Source organism: Apiospora marii (assembly GCF_038362585.1).
Source record: "Apiospora marii strain CBS 49790 chromosome Unknown utg000012l_segment0_segment0, whole genome shotgun sequence".
Lineage (NCBI taxonomy): Eukaryota > Fungi > Ascomycota > Sordariomycetes > Amphisphaeriales > Apiosporaceae > Apiospora > Apiospora marii.
Genome location: NW_027117383.1, coordinates 117,104 through 140,347, shown reverse-complemented (window position 1 = coordinate 140,347; position 23,244 = coordinate 117,104). Strand labels below are relative to the sequence as shown.

Here is a 23,244-nt window from a genome sequence, read left to right as displayed (position 1 = left end):
GCTTGACCATCTAAGTTGGTCCGGTTCTATTGTTTTTAGCAAGCGTCTGTTTATCTGTTTTTCTGAAGTTCCTGAATATAACCAAAACGTTATAAGTTCAAAGCCACGATTAATTGTTACCAGTTTACTTCTACAACTGATGTGAATCCCTACTCATGCACTCCGCGTAATAAGACGACGGTTTCCGCATTAGACATTATAGGTTTGCTACTTGAAGTCATATTGGCTGTCGAAACTAGTATTCTGAACCAAAATCGTGAACTGTAACTGTGGTGTTGCCAATATCAGGTATTTTGTTTCCACAACCATTTTCAATCTCGATAGAACGAGCCTAGCTTCATACCGATATAATCATCCCCAAGGATTACCCTCAAGGATGGATAGCCTGCTGGACCTGCGGGTACACCTGGACCATGGCCTGGTAGAGCTCCGGGTGCTCGCGGTACAGGACCTCGGGCTGCCAGGCGGCGGCGACGAAGATGGTGTCGATGCCGCTGCTGATGGGCGTGGTGAAGATGTTGCAGATCTGCAGGCCGATGACGAACGCAATGGCCACCACCACGGGCGTGTACGTGCCGTCCGCGTTGTACGCCGGGTGCGTGAAGACCATGTACAGGTACGCCATCAGGGCGCACGCGTACGCGACAAACGTGGCGCCCATGCTCAGCACGGGGCCGATCAGGCACTCGTTGACGAGGGCGTCGATGCCGCGCTGCTTGATCATGCTGGCATTCGTGTTAGCAAGGTGGATTGCCGAAGAAAAACAACAGCGTTGAATACGTACTTCCAAGTGTCTTTGGCGGCAGGGATGTAGGCTTTTCCGTACAGCGCAATGTAAGAGAAGGCGTATCGGTTCAGGAATTGAACGGCCCACTACGTAATGTCAGTATGCATTTCAAGAAACGGCCAATGAAATAACTCACATCAAGAAGCCCGATAAAGCAGCCCAGTACACAGAACATGATGGAGCCCAGTATGTTGCCGTCGGCAGCTTCTTGCCGCTGCGCCATAGAGCAGACCTGGCGGAGAAAGTTGATAATGGCCACGACCAGACTGCCCAGACTGATGCTGCCGAAGCTGTAGGTCAATGACCGCTTCAGGGCGCCCCGGGTCGCGCCGGACGGCGGGGCGTGGGGGTGGAAGTACCAGGACCCGTAGACGCCCGAGATGGAGGTGTGGATCGTGTTCTTGAGCCACTCGGAGATCCAGTACATGGCGAACGTGACGAAGACGAGCAGGCCCGTCACCTTGCCGGAGCTGCAGCCGCCGACGCCCTGGCTGCAGGCCGGGTTCTGGCCCGGCTGGTACTTGGCGTAGACGGCGACGAAGGTGATGCTGTACCAGGCGGCCAGCGCCGTCGCCAGCAGGCCGCCGAGGAAGCTGACGAGGTAGACGTGGCCGTAGCTCTTGGAGACGTCGACCGAGGTCTTGAGCATGAGGGCGCTGAAGGGGATGCGGGGGATCCACGTGATGAAGGCGAAGATGAGGAAGGCGACGAATATCAGAAAGACGATGCCGCCCGAGTAGTAGTGGCGGGCCAGCATGTAGATGGCCGTCACGAGGCCGAAGACGATGTTGAGGATGCCCGTGATCCAGATGAACTGCTTGGGGAAGAGGCGGGCACACCAGACGTAGGCATAGCTGAAGACCAGCGCGACGCAGAGCACAAAGAGGAACAGGACGATGGTGTTGGTGTTGAGGCCGACGGACTGGGCGCCGTCGTAGATGCCGCCGCCATTGAAGCGCTTGGCGGCGCTGTAGCCCTGCAGCGAGAAGGCCGAGACGACGACGAAGCCGGCGCAGACGAGGAGGAACTGTATGAGTTAGCAGGTGATATTCTATGTATCGACGACGTGGGATAAGATGAAAGTATGCATCATGCAGATGGCATAGGTAGGAGGTATTGAAGAGGAAGGAATGCACGGACCAGGATGCCAGCCCAGAGGTCATTCCACTTGGGCTTCTCGACCTTGAAGGTCTGGTCGAACGTCGTCTTCTCGTGGCCGTCGGTGGCATAGGCCTGCTGCGGCTGCTGCGGCGGCGGCGGACCTCCGTAGCCCTGCTGGGGAGGTGGCTGGCCATAAGGTTGCTGCTGGTAATAGCCGCCCTGCTGCGGAGGCGGCTGCTGGTTGTAATAACCATTCGCCTGCCCGGACGGGTTGTACGACATCTTGGGCGCGCCCGTTCAGAAGTCAATTGCACTTTGGCGCATGAACCGAGGGACCGAGCAAATGCAAATGGACAAAGAAAAAATAGATCAGATCAATTGATGGAGTACGGTATGCGATGGATGGAAAGATGCTAGTGGTATGGGAGTCGGGAAGTGATGGCAGGGTGGTGTGGTTGGTGAGAAATGACGATAAACACCAGCCCGCTGTGCGTCGACGTCGTCATAGCAGCAAACAGACCAGGCAAGAGGCCTCTCTCTCTGCCTCTTCCTCACACTATTGATTTCATTGTTATGTATTTTTAAGGTCTGGCCGGGTGGGAATGCGGGAAGTTTGATTGCACGCCCACCTGCGACGAGCCCAACTCTAGCCTCTAGCGGCCAGCTAAACCGCATACTGCAGCGCGCCAGACTCAAATCGACTACCTAACCTGTACCTCTGAATCAACTGCGTGCGCCCGCATGTCGCATTGTGCGACAGGAACCTCCCTCTTCGTGTCTCCCACGTTGCCCCGTTTGATTCGAAGCCAGACCTCCTTCTTGGAAGCTTGGCGATCTGGCGCCGGCATCGTCCATCGCGCCCTCTGATTGGGCGCTTGACCATCGCGGGTCCCATTCAATCGGCAATCGGCAGCTGTCATATCAATCCAAGCTGGATTTGTTCAATGTCTTCAATCTTCTTGTCTCCTTCTGGCCAGACTAGCAGACTTGGCAGGACTAACTGACGCGTACAAATCAAGTTCTTCCCTGGTGCAGGTGGGTAAGGAAGGGACTTTGGCGTGACCTTTCAGCTCAAAATCTGCCGCTTGCTTTGATTGAACGGGGCCCAAAGGTCGTACATAAAAGCTACTGCGCTACCACACTCATTCTGTCCTGCAGTAGCACCAAGATGCCTACAAATGTCCTCCATTAGATTTCTATTGCAGCAACTTCGAAATAATTGATTACTTAGAAACGTACATGGCGCTCTATTCCCAGTGATGGCTTTGCAATAAAACAGTTCCCTTCCCATTGTTCTGAGAGCATGGGCCGGCGTCCAATGTCCTTGGACTTTGGTCAACGAATGGCGATGCCGCTAGCCGGGCAAAGTGGGTCCCTGTCCCCCGAAGCAGCCCCTGAAGTAACCAAGACGGCAGCGGCAGAGCCAGATTGGGCTTTCACGTTGCTTCGACTTCATCGCAAAACAGGGCGGTGGGAGAATGGTCAATCGTCAATTGTCGCATTGTCGGAAGACTGTCGGCTTCACTTTGCCCGCCTCGATTTGCCTTTATGAGAACCGGGTCAGGAAAAGCAAGCCCTCAGCCAAGGTCCAATGATCACTTTCTTACCGCCGGTGCAAATGGGGCGTTTCCCGCTCCGAAGTCCATGTGCACCGACTGGCAACGCTGAACCCAGAACCCATGTTCGATTCAGAGGCTGTCAACCCTCATTCCGCCGGCTCCGCATTGTCGTAGAGCTCAATGTACTCCCCCTCAAACCGACCGGACGGCGTATACGTCCAAGGCAGCGGAAGCGGCCCCTTGTACTTCTTGCCCTTCTTGCCCTTGGCGTACGCGATGCGGCCGGCAAGCAGGTAGCCCACGGCCCCCTCCTCGTCGCGCTGCCGCTTGTTCTCCCGCCACACCTCGTCCGACTCGGACGGGTCGCGGAACCGGCACTGGGCGAAGTCGACGTAGAAGACCTGGTAAGAAGACGAGGAGGATGAACTTTCGTTGTCGTTATCTCTACCGTCACCAGGGTCTCGACGGACGACGAGAGTGTTTCGGGGCATGTAGTCAAAGTTGATGAAGTCATGATCGATGATCTTGCGCACCGCCTCAATGGCTTGGTCGCCGATGGCCGCCCAGTCCAACTCGGGCGTCTCGGTGACGAGGTCGTGCAGAGGGAAGCCGGGGATGTACTCGAGGAGAATGGCTCGTAATTCTGTGTACTCGGCTGACTCCTCCCCTTCCTCCAGCTCCCCTAGTCCCTGCGGGGCCAGTCTGACATCCGCCAAGAGCGTGGGGACATGGACGCCTTGCAGCTCGACGAGACGGTCGTAGACCTTGAGCTCACACTCGTGCATCTTGGCGGATTCGGCGTGGAAGTACGCCTCGCGCCTCGGCGTGGTCCATTCCTCGTCGGTTTCGTACGCCCATTGCCCGTTCTCGTCGTAGTCTGCCAGGAACTGGGACATGGCGGCCGGGCGGCGCAGAAAGGCACGGTATTGGCCTTCGCTCTCATAAGTGGCAGTGCCCGTCTGTTCTTTGAAGTCACGGAGTTCAGGAGCGAATTGACGGTCGTAGACCTTCAAGACCATTCTTGATGCAGGGGGCGCGACAGGAGCATCACCATCAGTCCCTTGCCCTCGCTGCTCTTCTTCCTGTCCCAGTAGTTCTACCACGACCACGACTGACAAGGTAGACGGCTCCATTACGTCCAGAATCCTAGCCCGCACCTCTGCTCCAGCGCGGACGTTTGATAGCTGTGGTGAAAGCACTTTTTGTTTGCATCCGGTGCGTTGTATTTTGAGGGTCAGGATATCACCCTTGATGTACGGGCTACAGGCATGAGAGTAAGAGGATTAGCATCGAATTGTAGGGCATTGGAAAGGATGGGAGCTGGGCGTGTACGAGCATACCTTGCAAGCGGCTGAGCCATCAGATTTGAGGTCCCAGCTGGGCTTTCTCTGTTCGGTGATGTAAAGCGTCAGGGTTGTAGCTTTCGCACCCGAACCGAACCTATTGCAATTACCACAAGACTTCAGCAGGCGATAGAGACTGAAGAGAGGCTTGTGGTGCGAATTAAGTGAAGCAAATCGTGGTCCCAAGGTGCGGTGGTGAGCTGGGGTTGATGACAACGGTGGAGGAGCGCTGTGCAATTTGGTCCCCACTGTGGGGTAGCTGACACTGGGCGCTGTAGAAGCTGGTTGCCCTGTCGTCCTTCAGCTGTGCCGCAAGGGAGCTATGTTGCACCCGTTCCAGACGCCCTTCTCCGTAGCCACCTCAAACTGAATCTGTTCAGTTGATGACCAACTACTTCCAGAACTGTTTCGTTTGTGCTACGAAGTGAGTATAGCCTCGTATTGTGCGGGGATGGGCTAACTTTACCCATGGGGAGCTGTGAAAGGATGAGGCTACGCCATGATGAACCAGAAAATGAACCACGCAAGGGAAAGGTTCTTCATCCACAGGAATCTGCTTACGTCAATGAGTCAGCCAATTATTAAGTCCTGGAGACCACAAGAGCAGATATAATGGTTCAGGTAAGCTTACATGAGCTGAGGTTGCTGCACGCCGCTGACTCGCGGCGTTACCAACCACAAAGAATAGATCACGATCCCGAGTAAGAGGCACCAAATCAAGTGTCATCTAAAGTGTGCACTTACCAAATTAGCATCACAAAGCGTCGAATAGATCCTATTGTCATGTATAGCTGACAATTTTACGTAAAGCAGTGAGGGGGTGTATCTCTTTGCGCTGTATGGCATCGCCAGAGGTTTGCAAGACGACTGAGAGTTCAGGGGTATAAAAGGGTCTGGCCAACTGGACTTTTCCTCGACAACAAACACCACTACTCAATCAAACAGACTTGCAAAGCCTAGTATTCTACACCATTATATCAATTTCTCTTGTACTCAGCCCCCCAAAGATAATCAGCAACCATGAAGTTCAGCAAGGCCTCCTACCTCTTCTTCTTCTGCGCCTCGGCCGTCAGCGCCCTGCGCTACGGCGACCGAATCGACGTACGAGATGTCGACGCCCCCCAAGTCGAGGCCCTTGACAAGCGCGTCGCCGCTCCCGAGGTCGGGTTTGATGTAGACACCGTACTCGACCGCCGCGAAGAAGCGCAGCCCGCCGCCGCCGCCGCTAGAACCGACAGCCTCGCCCGCCGCGACATCATCAGCGACGCCGAGAAGGAGATCCTGCAGTACCTGCGCAACATCGTGACGAGCGGCCCCAGCGGCATCAACGGCCCCGCCGCGTGGCCGTCCCAGTGGAGCGACCTGCACGGCGACAAGAAGTCCGACTTCAAGGGCTACTACGTCTGCCAGGTCATGCAGGACAAGGGCAGCAGCGGCAACAAGTACCGCGCCCGCGTCGTCGAGCACGACGCGCAAAAGGGCATCAAGAAGGGCTACGTCTTCAAGACGGTCGACGTCCCCGCCTGCAAGGACAAGAAGGGCCAGGAGCTCGTGCCCAGCTACGGCCGCGCCATCCACTTTTTGTGCAAGGCCTTTGGGGGCGCGAACCCGCCCGCGTGCTAGAGGGCATGATAGCAGTCCAAATGGTTGGGTTTTGCATGTGCTTTGAGAGAGCCAGATCTAAGCAAAAAGGCGGCGTGAGCGCAAGGTCTCTCGCAAGCGACGGAACTCAACCACACTCGTCTATCATGGGCGAAGAATTGTGTAGATAAGACCTATACTGTATTCTCCAGCAACCTTCCTCCTACATGACCTATCTCATTGTTGCCTTAGTACTTTGACTTCTGTCTTGATATGCTTGCCCATTTGATATAAAGTTGTGCTAGTCCTCCTTTGGCTTCATCTCAGGGGTAGTGGCAAACGAAGTAGCCAACGTAACCTGAACGTGAAGCAGGGCCGCATCGACACTTCCTAGGAACACAGCGGCGGAACTGTACCGAACTGACACCCAGAGATACAGCGGAAAGGCGGAGATGATCGACAGTATGCCAACCCAGACGTAAGCATGTAGCCAAGGTCGACCCACCGTGGGTTTTGTCGAAGAGCTCAACAGCAGCCGGGCTGCGAACAGCGACAGGGTCTGAAGCTGGAACGCCATGCCCGTTAGGAGCCACCAGAAGTCGGCGTCCTCGGTCGATCCTGGGCCTAGTTCAGACTGCCCCCACCCAATCATGGCGGGAATGGCGGCGATCAGGATCGTGAACCCGGTAACGGCGTGTAGATTCGTCGAGGACTTCTTGATATTAGTCTTTGAAAACGCAGGATTAGTCGACTCTTTTCGAAGTTGAGATGATGGGCATTGCCAGCTCACATACAGTCTGAGGAGACGGTGGCTGGTTCTCAGGGATGGTGGTTAATAAGCCTGAATTGAACCGCTCTGCGCTGATGATCCTTTCTTCACGCTTCTCCCTGTGTAGAAAGATTAAGAGATTTCCAAAGCATATATTAGAAAGACGTACCATGTCTTGTCCCATCTATACGGGTGCCAGGGGCTCTTGCTATAGGAGGAGTAAGAGCGGAAGCGTTGGTCCATTTCGTGTTGGACCCCATGCAGGACTAAAACCCGATGCTTGATGGTTTGCCGTATGGGCCTGTTGATATTCCGTATTTTGTCTACCATGAGTCTCTCAAGAGCGTCTCCTGCCGTATCAATAGCATCTTTCAGTACTTCCATGCGTTCGACCACAGCGATAGTCGAGCGGTTTGGACCTTCCAACCTGGTGGCAGCCTTCAATAGCTGGTCCCACATCCTGTCGTACGAATCGTCCTCCAAGTACTGCTTATGGAAAGGTCGTTTCCCATACCTGATATTGTTGTAGTCAAAGATGATTTGTTGGATGATTGCTGACCACTTCCTGGCCCAATCATCATCTCGCACTCCCGTTATTTCACGACAAGTGGGATTTGACAGCGTCTCTTCTGGGAAAGTCTGTCGGAGCCTAGACTGCCAATCTCTCAAGGTCGTCCCTTCAGAATAGGCCTGTATCGAGTGTGCCCAGGCTTGCATCCTGTGAATTGCTGTCCCTGAATATTCCCTCGAAGATCTGGTATGCCAGGGATCAGGGCAATCAGTATATTGTGTCACCCTTCGGCTTATCACATAGGCCCCCTCGGCAATCTGTAACATGCCTTAGTGCTGGGACAACAACATCTCCTAGACGGTCCCTACCATGGCCATGCAATGCATGTCGGCTATCGCAAGTGTTTGGGCCAGATGGATGAGCTCCTTGTCATCGGCAATGCGTGCATCCGGCAAGTCGCCATCTCGAACAGCCATCTGGAACGGCGCCACAGATGGACGAAAGAGCACTTGATGCCTGATCAGCGTTTAAAGCTTTGCATCTAACCAGAGGGTAGACCGACTTACACGAGCTCAGGGCCTTGTAGGGGCGTCTTCTCGGCATGGTGTTTGCTCGGCCAAATTTTGTAAAGAGTGAAGACAGGTTTGGGATGGGGTCGGAGTTGGAGAACCGAGTCGAACAGAAGTTGGTTGGGTTGCCTCGTCTGCCTGATCTGGCTTTGGGCCGCGAACCTCACAGTACATGCAGCGCCTTGCATATGAGGGGTCAAAGCAACACACGTCCATGCAAGAAAATAATTTGCTTATCGCGCAAATCCTATTGGCAGGTCGAACTTGATGGTGACTGACAATGCAAATACATCCAACCGTACGTATTAGCAGGTGGGCAAGCAGGGGTAATATTCGCATAGGAAGAACGGAAAGTAGCGTTATGCACGATAAAATGGCATTTTGAGACATTAAAAAAGATTCTATGGCTGTAAAATCAAATATGCGTCAAAAGAAATATGGATATCCTCGAAATTGATATATTCTTGCCCCCTTTTCGCAAACAATCCCCTACCTTTTCAACGCCCATCCCGCTCGATTGTCATCACGTGATGCGTCTTGTGCGGATCGTACGCACTCGGAGGGAAGTCGTCCGGCGACGACATGTTGACCTGTGAGATCCGACTGACAGGCTGATATTTCGCCTTCCTGCGCTTCAAACAGAGCCTGTTGGTGAAGAAAAGGGGCGGCGTTAGCTGCAATACCAAGTAATGGAAAGGGATAACAGTGAGAACATACCAAATACCCGCCGCTACCGCAATGATAACAAACGCCCCAACCCCAACGCTGACCCCGATAATAACCCGCTTGTCGACACCCTTCACGGCATCGACCGCCTTGTCGATGGCCGAAGTAGGTTGAGGCACGAACGAGGTCGGGCTGCCCGCCGTCTCGTACAGCTTCCTGGCCCGGCTGCCAAAGTCCACGGTCGCGGTGACCGAGCCGTGCGTCGTGGGCGGGAAGGCGGCCTTGACCCCAGACGGCACCGCCGTCACCAGGGTGCGCGTGCTGGTGGTCTTGGTCGTCCTCTGCAGCGAGGCCGGGCAGTTGACGAGCGCGGTCGACTGGCACGCTACGCCGGTGAAGACGTCTTTGGTCGTCAGCGTCGTGGTCTTGAGGTCACTGTCGGTCTGGCGAGGCGCTATCGCCGGCACGGATGTCGAGAGGATGCTAGTGGCGGTGGGTTGTGCCGCGAGAGAGGAGGTCGCGCAGGCGTCGGCTAGGGTCGTGTAGAAGATGGGAACGACCGTTTGCGGGACCGGGCCCCATTTGTTCCCGGCGATGGAGACGGTGGCACCGGCGGCGGCGCCGATGGCCAGCTGGTAGGACTCCTCTACCCGCAGGACGCAGTCGTCGTGGTCGTTTCGATTCGGAGTTGTGGGGGCTGTGATGTTGGTCACGAACTCGGCCACGTGAGCGAATACGCCAACCTCGATGCCGGCGCTGGCTTCGAGCCCCGGTATTCCGGTATCTGGTGTCGCGACTTGGATCCCGGCATGGGCGCCCAAGCGCAGTACTGCCTTTAGAATACCACCGGCCGACTGGACAGTCACGGGCAAGAACTCAAACTTGCCACCCTCGCTAGCTCGTTTGTCAGCTTTCGTTTCCTTGCCCCCTTTTCCTACCAGAGTGCTACTTACAAAGTCGTATCGGTGAGATTGTCGGCGAACATGGCGAGACTAAAGGACGCCCCGTCGTCCAACTTGATGTGGAACCCGCTCCGGATATCCACCTCGGCATCTGCAGTCAGTATCAGATCGACAGAAAAGACGACGCCCATCTCCAGATCCTGGCCGAGGGAAAAGCCAATGGGGGTATTCGACGAGTACAGGTTCAGGTTATACGTGACGCCCGCCGAGAGCTTGCTGTCCATCATCATGTACAGCTCCAGGCCGTCGAAGCTGAACTTGAGCCGGCACTCGGGCATGTGCGGGATGACGACGTTGAACTCGACGTCGAGGGGCGGGGGCGCGAAGTCGTCCAGGTCGATGCCGTCCCTGAAGTTGCCAAACGTGTTCTTGACGTAGCTGCCCACCCAGTCCACGGCCGTATCGGTGGCGTTCTCGACCTGCGTGGCGACCTGCTCCGTCAGGTTGGCGAAGGCGCTGCTGAGGTTGAAGTTGCGGTCGATGCTCAGCTCCGCCGTGGCGTGGGCCTTGAGGTAGCACGACGCGCACACGATGTCGACGCCGGCGGTCAACGTGGCGTTTCCCTTCTTGGATTTCTCGTGGCTATAAGGTGTTGGCAATGCGCACATGCGGAGGACAAATTGAAGGAAAAAGACCACTTACTAGCTGAACAGCGTAGCTCCATCCCAGCTCTTCTCCAGAGAGGTGCTGTTCTTGAATACGGGCTTGACTTCGCGGCGGCTGATCTCGATTACGGCCCTCTGGAAGGCTCGTAAGGTGTCTGCCGAGGACAGCCCAGGGGTGTCGCGGGTGTGAACAGTGACACCGGAAGCAGCAGCAGTGGCTAGCATAAGGCCTATAGCCCAGGCCAGGCAGCGGGTGAACTGGGACGGCAACATCTTGGGGCACTCGCGCAGGATGTTTGCAGTCAACGGCAAGCAAGGTAACTCTCGGGGTATCGTGTTTAGCAAGGTATGGCACTATAGTCAATCACTTCAAGACCATACTCATGAACACCGCGGTGGAACAGCTCAAGGGGCCGGGCATCTTTATGTATTTGTATTCCAGTTTATCCCGAGAAATACGACCCCTCAAACAAACAGCCTTCTCAAGGTGACATTGCTGATGCACGCACCGCGCCGCCCCCAAGATGCACCTAGGATCCCAGTTCCCAGCAGGGGGGTTCTGTCTCGACAAGGGGGCAGCAAACACTCGGGTCTCAGACAACAGAAAACGCCATGGGGGAACTCTCCTCGCGTTGCATTGCTCGGAATCACATTGCCATTCAAGTATGAGTTTCGCTGAATGGAGATTGTGATTTCGGCTAGGGTCGCGCTGCTACAAGTTTGTAAGGCCTGAAGTCGGGCGAACGAGTCAGTGGGTGGTGTTGGGGATGGGTGCTGTTTGACAACCTCCGACTTGCACATATGCGCGGGGTCTGTTGTGAAACACGTAGACTAACAAGCGAGTTGGGCGTTCACAGAATCCTGCATCCTGCAGACTTATCACCCAGCGTAGGGATCTTGTCCAGTTTCTGATAAAGTCAGCCCATTGAGGTGAGTCGGAGGCGAAGATAAATACCCAACGCCATTTTGGGGGTGGTCCAGGATGGGATGGCTGAGTCTGTGTTGGCTGCAGGTTGCTGCACTTTCTGCAGTTCGGGTGGAGGCACGGGCTCCAGTTTCAGAGGGTTTTCGGGGTGTGCCTTGCTGATCTAGGCGATTCTGGGGTTAGTTGGGTCCAGCGGTGACAGGCTCCCCGGTCTAAAATTAGCACGCCGGGCTTCCTGAGCAGCAGCCCGTCCCATCATCCCGGGCCTCCCCGCGCTCTGCAATGCTTGTTTCATAGATAGCTCAGATTAGAGTACGGCTGGAATGGTTATCCTATATCCCGATAACAAGGTGCAATTGAAAACAGTTGATTCTACTCGAAGGGATAGCCATTGGTACAGACAGTCCTGGACGGCTATATCGGCGACGCTTAACTAGTGCAATATCAATAGCAGTAGTAAGCATGGGGAAAAAGCAGTCAAGGATACCAATCCACTTGACGTCAAGCAAGCCGCTAAATCGTCGATCCAATACTACTCCTCTAATACTTAAAGTAGGCATCGCTGGTATGTCCAGTTGCGTAACATCTCTATAGAATCATCTCTTCGACTTCTCATTCAACGTACGAATCGGCAACCACCGCCACCATGTTCAAGAACCAAGCCATCCTCGCCCTCGCCGTCATCGGCACCGCCGCCCTCGCCCAGGCGGCCAACTACACGCCCGTCGGCTGCTTCCCGTCCTTCGAGAGCTCCGCCAACCTCGGCAAGAGCACCTTCCAGTCCGTCGGCCTGTGCAAGACCGGCTGCGGCTCGGCCGGCTTCCCCGTCTTCGGCCTCACCAACGGCACCAACTGCCTCTGCGGCAACGAGGCCGACATCCCCGCCGCCGAGACCAAGGTCGAGGATGCCCTCTGCGACGAGCCCTGTCCCGGATTCGCCCCCCAGAACTGTAAGTTGAGTTGAGGAGACAACATCAAATACAGGTCTACAGGAAGCTGACGACACTGCGATCAGGCGGAGGAGACGGCTTCGTGTCTGTGTTTACCTCTCAGTAAGCAAGTCGCCCTGGCTAGGTACCACATAGACTCCCGTGTGAGCTGTACACGGGCGTGGCCAGGACGTTGGTGATCCAATCGTCCCATCGCCCCTCCGTAGCAGGTGAAGGCGTGGTCTTTGTCTTTTTGGGGCTCGTAGGTGCCGGCCAGGAGGTCGCACATCCGGTCGCCTTCGAGGCTGGACGTGTAGCATCCAACCAGAACCATTGGGGCCAGCCAGAGCCGAGAGTGTGGTGATGAACTTCCAGTCTTTGTCTGCATTAGTATAATGGAACGAGACTAGTATTTTGTTACTTGATATATATTCAAGCTATTCAACCCCATACACAGATCCAGAGGCTGGGCCCGAGTCCTGGAAGCCCGAAGTTAACACTTCTCCCAGAAAGTTCGTCTCTTCAGGTAGATGCATTAGGGGCAGTGTACCGGTATCCAATTGCTTCATACCCAATTCTATGTCCTTGCAGAATGTGCCTACTTGGGCTTTTTCGGTTGAACTTACCGCTCATGTATCACCGATCTCGTTGTGCAGCTTAGATTCGACAGATGTTGACGGACCAATCAGACGCGAAGAACATAAGGGCCATGGAGATGATCAGATCCGTGGCTAATGGTTCACAGTCTATAACCAAGGGGCAATGGAGTGCCTAATCGCCCGAATTCATACGAGTCAACGGGATGAAGTTGTCATACTTCTATCGCCGATGGACTAACTGGTCTTTTCTCCCTGCCATGACATATCTAATAAACCCCGTATTCCTGACTATTCGTGAGATTCACTTCCCATTCTGGCTCGGCTTTGTCCTTGGAGTATTGGTAATAATTGACCCGGAAAGGATGTACTATGGTTCCTTTCTTCCTGATTCGCTGCGTCTGTACGGGACGTGGCACAGCCAAGGCGGCAACCCCAACCACGCACCCCGGAGTTGGAGTCAAGCAACCAAGATGACAGCAAGCAGCCAAGCGCTTACCCAGACGAGCCCGGGGGAAAGTAAGCCCCTGTGGAAGTACAGAAGGAGGAATTTTCAGGGATGACTAAATGCAGTCTCGGGGATAACCAAGAGGCAGTCACGAATTGGCCCCGGTCGTATGAAGTCCCGGCCTTAGCTAATCCAAACCGGCGTTGCGATATGTCCTACAGCCTGATGCATTATTCAGATGTCTACTTCGTCTTGAAGCCTGAGGGCGAGGATAAAAGGAGCCAAAGCCCCAGGCTGATCAGGAAGTTGGAAAGGATCATCAGCAACAGCACTGCAGCTTCAATCACAACACCCGCTTTCAATAGCAACATATCCATCAATCGCATCAGCTTCAAAAACTTAACACTTGATATCGGATATTCCATCGACCACAGAACTCCGATCAAACACCATGCCTAGCTTCACTGTCTTCAAGGGCCAAAAGGACGGCACTCCCCGCAAGGATACCACCACCAAGCCTGATGAGCTCACCGGCGACAACGTCTACGTGAGAGTCACCGCATCTGGGGTTTGTGGTACCGGTAAGCAAGCCACCCCACCTGATAAGCAATTCTGCATAAGAGCTTGTAGCTGACATGTCTACCCCAGATCTCCACTACGTAAGTGTTCTCCAGCCAATCGCTTCATTGCGACCAAACCCCTTTTTAGACCCCGCGTGACTAACCCTCACTCCAGCTAGGACGAGACATGGTTCTGGGCCACGAGGGCATCGGCGTCGTCGAAGCCGTCGGCCCCGACGTCAAGTACCTCAAAGCCGGTGACCGCGTCGGGTGGGGCTACGAGAGCGACAGCTGCGGCCACTGCATCGAGTGCCTGACCGGCCACGAGACCTACTGCGCCGAGGCCGCCCTGTACGGCAGCTCCCACCCCGACCAGGGCAGCTTCGCCACCAACGGCGTCTGGCGCGAGGCCTTCCTGCACCAGATCCCCGACGACATGAGCGATGAGGTCGCCGCTCCCCTGGTGAGTACTATCTTGACGACATGCTTGCTGCCGCCAAATGCAAATTTGAGCTAACGCATTAGCAGCAATGCGGCGGCGCCACGACCTTCACCGCCCTCCAGGGCGTCCAGACCACCGACACGGTCGGCATCATGGGCGTCGGCGGCCTAGGCCACCTCGCCATCCAGTTTGCCGCCAAGATGGGGTGCCGCGTCGTCGTCTTCTCCGGCAGCGAGGCCAAGAAGTCCCAAGCCCTCGCCCTCGGCGCCGACGAGTTCGTCGCCACCCGGGGCGCCTCTTCACTCTCCGTCACGCGGCCCATCAACCGGCTGCTGGTCACGACGTCGGCCCAGCCGCAGTGGGACCTGATTCTGCCCGTCATGGCGGCCCGCGGCGCCATCTACCCGCTGTCCGTGTCGGCGGGCGACTTCGTGATTCCCTACATGCCCATGGTCGATCGCGGCATCAACGTTCAGGGCAGCCTCGTGGCGCCGCGCCATCTGCACCGCCAGATGCTCGAGTTTGCGGCCCGGCACCGCATCGAGCCTATCGTGGAGAAGTTCCCTATGAGCGGGGAGGGGATTAAGACGGCTCTGGATAAGCTGGAGCGGGGAGATGTCCACTATCGGGCTGTCCTCGTCAACTAGGGTGGGCGGATTGATACGTGATTGATATCATGGGACTCTAGACGGCCAGGGGAATAGGTTCAAAGCGGCGAAGAATGGCTGGGTACAAGAGGAAGGATCTGTATTTGACTTATTAGACGGCACTTCTGTTTATCTCATAGTTAGAATTTGTTGCATTTCAATAGACCAGTCTGACACCACTGTAACGGGACCCGAACAACTCTCTAAGGCCGGGTTCCGCTCATGCGCGATGGTTGACATAATCCCATCTCATCTGAGACATCTTAATCAATAACACAACCATATTGGCTGCTGATCTGGGTGGGAACCCGCATGCTGTCTCAGACACAAAAGCATATATGGCGCGATTGATTCGAGCACGCCGTTATGTAACTGGGCTGCCCTTTGCTTGACCTACCTATCTTCGAGGGCGCATGCCGAGCTGCCTCCTCACTGTTCGCGCCACATTGCCATCGTGAACATAATTTGCGATGTTTTCCGGGCTGATGACTTTATCCAACGTATCTCTAGAGATAATGGGAGGTTTCCAAAGTTGCGCGTTGACTGATCGCTCCATCCGTGAGAGACATCTGCTTGGCAGATCATCAGAAGCAATGACTCTCTTGTGTCCCTTCACGGCATCCAGATTGACACATCCACATTTATGCCTTTGAGAGCTGTCTCGGCACGATGTCCGTTCGTTGGTAGTGGGCCCTTTGAAGGCCCAAGACAATCACCATCGCCCCATCTCTCATATCTACCTGCCCTGGTCTTTTTCGACACATTCTTTTTCCTCGTTCTTCATGATCCATTCTCTCATTCGGCCCTCGTTGGACCAGTCGCTCATTTAAACATATCAGTATTACACGAGACCTAGGCGCGACTTCGACTTGGTTATTCATCGACTATCAAGAACCATGGACGGCCCATCGCACAAGCTGTACTCGGCCGTGGAGACCGGCTCCGAAGGCGAGTTCGACCACTTCCTGGAGAAGCCTTCGCCAGACGTCCGACAGAAGAGCAGGGTTCGACAGCTGGTCCTCTTGCTTCCATGGGCGCTCACAGTCATCTTCGCGACATTGTCCATCGTTCTCTTGATCGAGCGCAACACCGCCAAGGAAGAAGTGGTCGTATGGGGTACATACGAAGGTGGATTTGAAACGGACCACAGTAAGTGAGCGTCTCGCGTGTCCCTGGCCATGGCTCAATGGTCGATGGTAACCATTTCGTCTATCCAGGTCCCGAGGTGGAAATCCCCCTCGAGCTGGTCACCTTCCGTCGGAGCCCGCATTTCGACATCAACGGGACCGGGTTCCTCGACCCCGTCGACCCCAAGGCGCCCTGGCCGGAGAACATGGTCCTCTTTGGGACGCCCAGCGAGCAGATCGACGACAACTGGGAGCGTCTCATTAGCGACCGGTACTTCTCGGTGACCGAGGAAGAGGCCACTCGGGCTTGGGGCGATAAGCGCCACGAGTATGTCGACGAGGAGGAGGGCGGATACACAGCAGGGTAAGCCAAGAATTCTCACTTTTGTTGGCCTTGACATCGCCCACTGACTCGAAATCATCAGACTCGACGTATTCCACACTCTGCACTGCGTGGTAAGTGAAGCCGCATCCCCAATAGGATCACCTTGCTCTAACAACCCCCCAGAACGCCCTCCGCAAGGCGCTCCACCAGGACTACTACGGCACCCACCACAGCCCCTTCCACGTGGAGCACTGCCTCGACATCCTGCGGCAGACGGTGCAGTGCTACGGCAGCACGACGCTGATCCCGACGCGCTTCCGCGAGGGCAAGGAGCACAACTACATCGACTCGGACCAGACGCACGTCTGCCGCTCCTTCTCGGCGCTGCGGGCCCTCTCCACGGCCCGCCAGGAGGAGGGGAGCTGTACCGGCCCCGCGACATGGGGCTCGTCGACGCCCGGAAGCACGCTATTGCTATGGCCTGGGCCGCGCGGATGGAGGAGCTCGAGAGGGAGGAGACCGAGGAGAGCAAAGAGAGCAAGGAAAGCCACGAGAGCCAGGGTCACGGACACGATCACTAAGGGGCAGTCATGTTTTCTCGTAGACCTTATTCTCATGAAGTTCCTTTTTGGACTTACCTGTATTGAGTTAGGAGATTGACATGTATTGAAAGACAGCTCTTAGATGTCAAACAAAGTTTTCGAAACAGTTTCTTTGGCCAGTGAACAATGCAATTGTCCAGGAAAACAACCGGTTTCTTCCAGAAACACCGAGCAAGTACAATGGACTCTCACATATATATATACCGCCTCGGTGACGTACCCCTAATCAGGTTCCCCAGAAGTCAAAGAACCTTCAAAGCAATCACTCTTGCCCCGACAAAGCTTTCCGCCTGCGTACACGTGACTCAAAGAAAGAACAATGGCCTCCTACACTGCCTACCACCCCAGCATATCGCTGCCGCTCGTCCCGCACGAGTTCATCTACCACTGTGGGCACAAGGTTGCCGGCGCCGCCGACGGCCTGCAAGACCTGTACAAGAGGCTCGTGGCCCACGGCCTCCTCGTCCCATCGGAGGACCAGGTCCAGCTGACGCACCATTGCCCCGCCTGTCTCAAGAGCGCCTTCTACGGCGCGCCAGGGAAGAGATGGGGGGAAAAGGTCAGGACCGCGACGCTGGCGTTGTCTGCTAGCGGCGAGATCGGCCAGGCCATGTCGTGGCTGCTCATGTTCAAGGAGCTCTGGAACTTTCTGACCAACCGGGAAGAGCACGACTACTGGCGCAAGCCTGAGGACCCGGTGCTCATGGACTTCTTCTCGCTCTGGCGTCTGTGGTGCGAGCTTTCGGCGCGAGCAAGGGTGGCGGCGAACGCCCAAAAGCGGTTCATGGACGTCATTGCGGAGCTTTGCGGCCACCATACGGCCGAGGATGTGGCCTTTCTGGTGGATCTCTACCGCCACAAGCCGCGGGTCATCGAGAGCATGATGCCCAGCGACTGCCATGAGCGAGACAACATCTACAAAGAGTGCGCCCGGCGGTTCCGAGAGCGTGCCGGGGCCCAAGACCTGGCGTACCCCGTCGACCTTGCCGAGGAGTGGGGCGCCGTGATCCAAGCCGCGAGCCAGTGGAGCTCGGAGCTCCTCGGACCCCCGCAGCGCCACGACATGGACGACGACCTCCTGGCCCGGGAGGACGAGGAGGTGAAATGGGGCCCCGAGGACCACGAGCACATGGTCCAGGTCATGGTGCACCTCAATGACGCCGCCATGCGCATGAAGGTCAAGCTGCACGAGATGTCTGAGCACCAGAAGCCGGCGCAGCAGATCGAGAGCGAGAGGGAGATGAAGAGGCTCACGGAGCTCCTGGCGGACCTGGAGGCGCGGGCCCAGCTTGCCCGGCCCCTCGAACGGGAGAAGCGGCTGTTCTGGCGCCGCTACGTGCGCTTTGCCAAGCCCGACAGCCTCGGCCACTTCCACGGGGATCGGGTCGTCTCTTCCGACGAGACGAAGCAAGCTCCGCGGATCGAGCTCTTTGACGGCCCAACCGCCGAGGAGCTGGAGAGGGCGCGACTGGACGGACCGTTTGTGGAGACTCACTTTTCCGGTACAGACCCGGAGCATGGTGAGAAGGCGTAAGCGGGCGTTGCATCGTCGCTGTTGGGATGGGACTGGTGATTTCCGGATCACGAGGGAGGTGAGTAATAACAGGTGACTATATCGGAAAGGTAAGTGATACTTGACCTGAGAATAAGAGAATCGTGAAACGTGTCGATCTGCCAGAAGAGGTCTAAACTTGTTCAGTTCCTGTATGTGTAAGTAATATTGATGTCGAGCATTGTCAGCTTGGTCTTCAGCTTGCAATTGTCCATAGCAGAGTTGAGCCCTAGCTAACTGGCTCCTAAAGAGGCTCTGTTCTTCAAAGCACCTGTCGCCAGCACCCCTGTAACAAATGCAATGGCAAACTGACCAATTCCCATTCCCCCTTGGATATCATCATTGTATACCGACCATACTGCGGTGATGATGAGAACGACCAAGAGCACTAGGAGCAGAAGCGCCGCCAGTAGTTCAGTGTTCAGGTCCTCGACGATATAGATTCCCCAACCCATGGGGACTTGGCGGGCGTTGGTAGCCCCGGCGGAGCATATCAGCTTCGAATGGAGCTTCTTGGGCAGCCGTTCAAAGTCACGGGTCGTGCCGTGGTCGCCGGGCGTGAGGAAGGAATGCATGAAGATGTGGGACTGGATCGGGATTCCCCCGATGACGGGTGGGCACGGCCAGAAGGTGTACTGCCTCGACAAGACCTCCTTGATGCTCGGGACGGAATTGATCTGGAAGTTGCCCACGCATTCGCCAGTTTGGCGTCTCTGCATGAGCTCGAAATTGACATACTCGACTCGCGAAGGAGCAAGAAAGAAGCTCTTGGCCATGCGACTCCGTAAACCATAGTAGGCCGTGCGTATCCGATGGTAAAGGATGGCATTGTCTACAACGCCCCTCAAATCGATATGCGCTAATCTAATCTGATTTGGACCTGTTTTGACACAAAGCAGTAGATACTGTTCGGTGTCAGGTGCCAGAGATGGTGGGCCGGTCAGTGTCTGTTGCGCTTCTGTTGGGGAATTCGGCGTACTGCCGTTATCGGATGTAGCCGATGAGACAGTCGGGTGCGTATCACTAGAGGCTCTGGATCCTCCGCTTCTTCGATGACGTGGTGAAGTACTGGTAACAGAGACTGTGGTTGAGTTGGCTGAAGCACTATCGGCATACGCTAGTGCTGCATCCACTTGCCCTGGCTCAGCGTCCAAGTATAGCGGCTTACCGCACTTCTGTATTGACTGTCAGTTGGCTATATAAGGTTTCAAGAGAGGCGGGAACACTTGCACAATTCCATTCGATCCGAGCATGTCCTGAAGGAATGGGCGACCAAAGAAATGATGACATCGACCAGTACCCCCCAAATGCCCAGGCTTTGGCTCGGCTGTAGGAATTTCGCGTTGCTGTTTGTAAGGCGGCAAAAATTCCAACGGCTTGACTTTCACTCGCCCAACTAGTATCCACCAGTGATCCGGGGCGGGTTTCATAGAAGTAATCGGATGAATCGATACGATCTTTCACTGGACATGGATTCTCACATTTAGATCCAGGTGTTTCTTTGATGCTGCCATCAACTTTACCTTCCAGCTTTTCGTGCTTGCTTGGTCGAGTCCGTGTTTCGAGGAGACGATGTCTGTCACCCTGTGGTATTCGATGCGATGTGTGGCGTCTCTGGCGTCTCCGCAGCCGATCGTCCTTTTCCATGTCATGGTATACTCTCATGTTCAATTCTCTTGAACGAAGTTGGCGAGGAGTAACGTAGTCGTGAGCTACCTCCCCATCAACTCTCGGTCCCTCCATCCCATGATTCCAAGGAATCATGCGCTCCTCTATCATACCGTGGTGCAAAAGGTGGTCGAGAAGAAACCAGTCGACACGGCGATGTTGTGCAGTCAAGCGTTCTTCCATGATATGGTCTCGGATATGCTCCATCCTAAAGGAGAAGTTTGCATAACGGTCCCCTTCATGGTCGTTGGCTGGGAATACGACATCATCGCAGAACCAACAGACACAGTGAGCAGGATAAATATCTTCAAGATGTTCGTGTCCGATGTGGTACACCCAGAAGTCGAACTCATCCACTGAGAAATTCTCACTGCAGCCTAATGTGTAAGAAAACTCGCAAGGGAGGCTTATGGTAGAGGGGTCTTGAAGTGGTATGGGCAGTGGTGCTCTTGAGCCTCGTTCAGGAGGTGGTGATTCAGGGTCGGGGGCCGATTGGTACTCGTCAAATATAGGTTGGTTAGTGGTAGACTCAGTTGAGACAGACCTGATGGAACCGAAAGATGGGGAACGAGAACTGAGCTCGGTAGGTATGTATTCCGGGTGGTTCGGTGTAAGGTTGAAGTATGGAAAAGAACCAAAGTTCGTTCCCGAAAATTGAGGCCGATCCGATGAATAGCGTCCTATGATTGCAAAGAGCCTCTGGGTATCCTGACTGGGATAAGGGGTGGATTCTTGAGCTTCGTCAACTGGAACGGCCGTCTGTATGTCGCTTGGATTGACATCTCGAACTCCCTCGCCTGTACCTGCTGCTTGTATTCTCTCATTTTCATTGGCGGATGCGACCACTCGTAATACCCCTTTCCCTTTGCTCGCATTATATGATGTCGGTGGCCTATAGTACGCCAATTGATCTTGTCCAGACGAAGCAGATCCATGAGCTACCCCATAACATCCAGAGTAGCCAGGTCGAGGTTCATTGCGATCGTACCGCCGAGATTGACGGTTGCATATCACGTTCCCGTTACTTGAACGGATAACTTTATATTGATGTGAAGCTTTTGTGTTTATGCATTGAAAGTCAGACGGTATTTCGTATGTCTAGGATTGGAGTGAATACCTGATTTTGGTGATCGATATGTATATGCTCCATTGAAAGAGGTAAAGATAGACCTCGAATCCATCTTAAACCATTGTTATATTAATTGGCAGTCATCACAATATAGACTTGGGCAATTTGGTAGCTTCGAGGAAGACAACGCTACTTGCTATTTCACAAGCAAGTAGATAGCCGGGTCAGTCAAGGGCAATCGTCATCACTTGCTTACGCCAAGAATTGGAATGGGGTCAATTTGCACACCAATCACAACAACACACGTTTCCTGCGCTCTTCTTACTCCAATGGAATCCAATGATGCCATTGTTCATAGGTCAGTTAAGCGACAGACTGCAGCCTTCTCAAGGTCGTTTCCCCACAACAGCATATTTCGTGGTCGCCAAGTACGCCCCCTTTTTCGTCTCCTCCACCGCCAGGGGGATCAGCCGCTTCAACTCGGCCGCCATGGCCTCGTTCTGCGTCTTGCGCGCGATGAGTTCGTGTATGATGAGGCCGCACTCGTGCTCCAGGTACGCCCAGTGCGACGGCGTGGTGCGGACGTCTGCGTCGACGTCCTCTAGCCCGGCATCCCGGAAGAAGGCCGGCAGGTCGGGAACCCACGTGGGGTTGAGCCGCGGATCCTGGGACTGCAGGAGCCGCATCAGCGCTTCGATGGCCTCTTTCTTGTTCTCCGGCTTGGTCAGCTCCCCGTGCACCGTCTGGTTGTCGGGCTCCATCCATTGGAGGTGACCGCCGGGCTCTGCGGGAAGATTAGTACCGTGGTGTTTTCATTTTAAAGAAATGTCACGGTTCCAACTCACTGAGCATCTGCACCAGCTTGCCCACCGTGGCACCAACGTCGTCCTTGCGAACCACGAACACCATGAAGCGGACGTTGATGATGTCAAAGGCGCCGATCAGACCCTCGGGGACGGGATCGTTCACGTCCCAGCGCTGGAACGTGATGTTGCGGGGCAATGCCTCGGGAGGCGGCGCTGCGTCGAACGAGATGTCGAGGCCGACGAGCTGCGTGGATTCGTGGAGCCGGTCACTCGCATCCACCAGCCACATTCTTCAGGTTGAACGTAAGGAGATTAGTTCTTCAATAGCAAGCTAGGTCGTTTTACTCACCCTGTACCCGAGCCGACGTCTGCCACTCTGAGGTTTTCTCCCTGGGTGGGGATGCTGGGGTGGATGAGGTATCCAAAGTCTTTTACATAGTAATGGTGCATCAGGTTGAGGCTGTCCTTTCGATCAGTACTCGGTGGGATCAAATGCCGAAGTCAGAAATGCAACGAACCGGCTGTTGTCGAGGAGATCTCGGGTGAAGACGTAGTCATCGCTTTGAGGGGCCATGGCTGTTGACACAGTAGGATTGGTATTACGCTGGAAAGGGAGACGAATACTTTGGGGTGCTTGGAATGTCGATGGGAGTGATCAATGGCGAGAGCTTTTCAATTTCTGGTGACTGGGTTCGTTTCGCCCTATGTACGGTTCTGACAGATAGGGTCGAATGTATTGTGACGTAAAAAGTGTCCTCGTACGGAGTATTGCATTGCCAACAGTCAAGTCGAAGCAAGGGGTGAAATCGGGACTGTTCTGAGCAAGAGGGAAGCAAGGCGTACAAAGGGCTCGGGTCGATTTCGGAATCTCCGTCAATTGTCGCACCGGAGAAAAATTTCAGTGGTAGGCCTTGGGCTTCTTCCAATCAGATCAGTTGGCTGTAGGCGGCACAGTTGGCTGGGCCGGACCTGATTGTCGGGTCACATCAAATTCCATCAGGGTATGGTTTGGGTATTACATCTACATTCGTTCTGCCTGAATAGCCGGTAGGGCCGTCACATAAGATGCCAACTGATGAATGACAGGTGTGCGCT

At 55.0% G+C, this 23,244-nt stretch overlaps 12 protein-coding genes across 12 annotated transcripts; 5 read left to right on the top strand and 7 right to left on the bottom strand.

Annotated features, from left to right (window-relative positions):
• Positions 1-370: 370 nt before the first annotated feature.
• PG985_014835 (Protein PNS1) lies at positions 371-2,170 on the bottom strand (the record flags this gene model as incomplete). The annotated part of the gene is made up of 4 exons (XM_066834601.1): positions 371-725; positions 785-873; positions 924-1,814; positions 1,928-2,170. The coding sequence occupies 4 exons, from the start codon at positions 2,168-2,170 to the stop codon at positions 371-373; spliced, it is 1,578 nt and encodes a 525-aa protein (XP_066677211.1).
• A 1,423-nt stretch (positions 2,171-3,593) lies between these two features.
• PG985_014834 (uncharacterized protein) lies at positions 3,594-4,580 on the bottom strand (the record flags this gene model as incomplete). Its single annotated transcript, XM_066834600.1, has 1 exon — positions 3,594-4,580. One exon carries the CDS (start codon positions 4,578-4,580, stop codon positions 3,594-3,596), a length of 987 nt encoding a protein of 328 aa, XP_066677210.1.
• A 1,230-nt stretch (positions 4,581-5,810) lies between these two features.
• On the top strand, positions 5,811-6,413 carry PG985_014833 (uncharacterized protein; the record flags this gene model as incomplete). Its single annotated transcript, XM_066834599.1, has 1 exon — positions 5,811-6,413. One exon carries the CDS (start codon positions 5,811-5,813, stop codon positions 6,411-6,413), a length of 603 nt encoding a protein of 200 aa, XP_066677209.1.
• Positions 6,414-6,672: 259 nt separating this feature from the next.
• PG985_014832 (uncharacterized protein) lies at positions 6,673-7,312 on the bottom strand (the record flags this gene model as incomplete). The annotated part of the gene is made up of 2 exons (XM_066834598.1): positions 6,673-7,098; positions 7,310-7,312. The coding sequence occupies 2 exons, from the start codon at positions 7,310-7,312 to the stop codon at positions 6,673-6,675; spliced, it is 429 nt and encodes a 142-aa protein (XP_066677208.1).
• A 692-nt stretch (positions 7,313-8,004) lies between these two features.
• Positions 8,005-8,254, bottom strand: PG985_014831 (uncharacterized protein; the record flags this gene model as incomplete). Its single annotated transcript, XM_066834597.1, has 2 exons — positions 8,005-8,159; positions 8,218-8,254. 2 exons carry the CDS (start codon positions 8,252-8,254, stop codon positions 8,005-8,007), a joined length of 192 nt encoding a protein of 63 aa, XP_066677207.1.
• A 463-nt stretch (positions 8,255-8,717) lies between these two features.
• PG985_014830 (uncharacterized protein) lies at positions 8,718-10,726 on the bottom strand (the record flags this gene model as incomplete). Its single annotated transcript, XM_066834596.1, has 4 exons — positions 8,718-8,865; positions 8,938-9,780; positions 9,840-10,430; positions 10,491-10,726. 4 exons carry the CDS (start codon positions 10,724-10,726, stop codon positions 8,718-8,720), a joined length of 1,818 nt encoding a protein of 605 aa, XP_066677206.1.
• A 1,298-nt stretch (positions 10,727-12,024) lies between these two features.
• On the top strand, positions 12,025-12,671 carry PG985_014829 (uncharacterized protein; the record flags this gene model as incomplete). The annotated part of the gene is made up of 3 exons (XM_066834595.1): positions 12,025-12,328; positions 12,394-12,430; positions 12,497-12,671. The coding sequence occupies 3 exons, from the start codon at positions 12,025-12,027 to the stop codon at positions 12,669-12,671; spliced, it is 516 nt and encodes a 171-aa protein (XP_066677205.1).
• A 1,131-nt stretch (positions 12,672-13,802) lies between these two features.
• PG985_014828 (uncharacterized protein) lies at positions 13,803-15,000 on the top strand (the record flags this gene model as incomplete). The annotated part of the gene is made up of 4 exons (XM_066834594.1): positions 13,803-13,932; positions 14,000-14,010; positions 14,087-14,374; positions 14,440-15,000. 4 exons carry the CDS (start codon positions 13,803-13,805, stop codon positions 14,998-15,000), a joined length of 990 nt encoding a protein of 329 aa, XP_066677204.1.
• An 896-nt stretch (positions 15,001-15,896) lies between these two features.
• Positions 15,897-17,112, top strand: PG985_014827 (uncharacterized protein; the record flags this gene model as incomplete). The annotated part of the gene is made up of 4 exons (XM_066834593.1): positions 15,897-16,149; positions 16,218-16,491; positions 16,553-16,583; positions 16,636-17,112. The coding sequence occupies 4 exons, from the start codon at positions 15,897-15,899 to the stop codon at positions 17,110-17,112; spliced, it is 1,035 nt and encodes a 344-aa protein (XP_066677203.1).
• Positions 17,113-17,373: 261 nt separating this feature from the next.
• Positions 17,374-18,588, top strand: PG985_014826 (uncharacterized protein; the record flags this gene model as incomplete). The annotated part of the gene is made up of 1 exon (XM_066834592.1): positions 17,374-18,588. One exon carries the CDS (start codon positions 17,374-17,376, stop codon positions 18,586-18,588), a length of 1,215 nt encoding a protein of 404 aa, XP_066677202.1.
• A 251-nt stretch (positions 18,589-18,839) lies between these two features.
• PG985_014825 (uncharacterized protein) lies at positions 18,840-21,251 on the bottom strand (the record flags this gene model as incomplete). Its single annotated transcript, XM_066834591.1, has 3 exons — positions 18,840-19,744; positions 20,088-21,166; positions 21,217-21,251. The coding sequence occupies 3 exons, from the start codon at positions 21,249-21,251 to the stop codon at positions 18,840-18,842; spliced, it is 2,019 nt and encodes a 672-aa protein (XP_066677201.1).
• Positions 21,252-21,729: 478 nt separating this feature from the next.
• Positions 21,730-22,723, bottom strand: PG985_014824 (S-adenosyl-L-methionine-dependent methyltransferase; the record flags this gene model as incomplete). Its single annotated transcript, XM_066834590.1, has 4 exons — positions 21,730-22,127; positions 22,189-22,439; positions 22,499-22,609; positions 22,668-22,723. The coding sequence occupies 4 exons, from the start codon at positions 22,721-22,723 to the stop codon at positions 21,730-21,732; spliced, it is 816 nt and encodes a 271-aa protein (XP_066677200.1).
• Between the last annotated feature and the right edge of the window lie 521 nt (positions 22,724-23,244).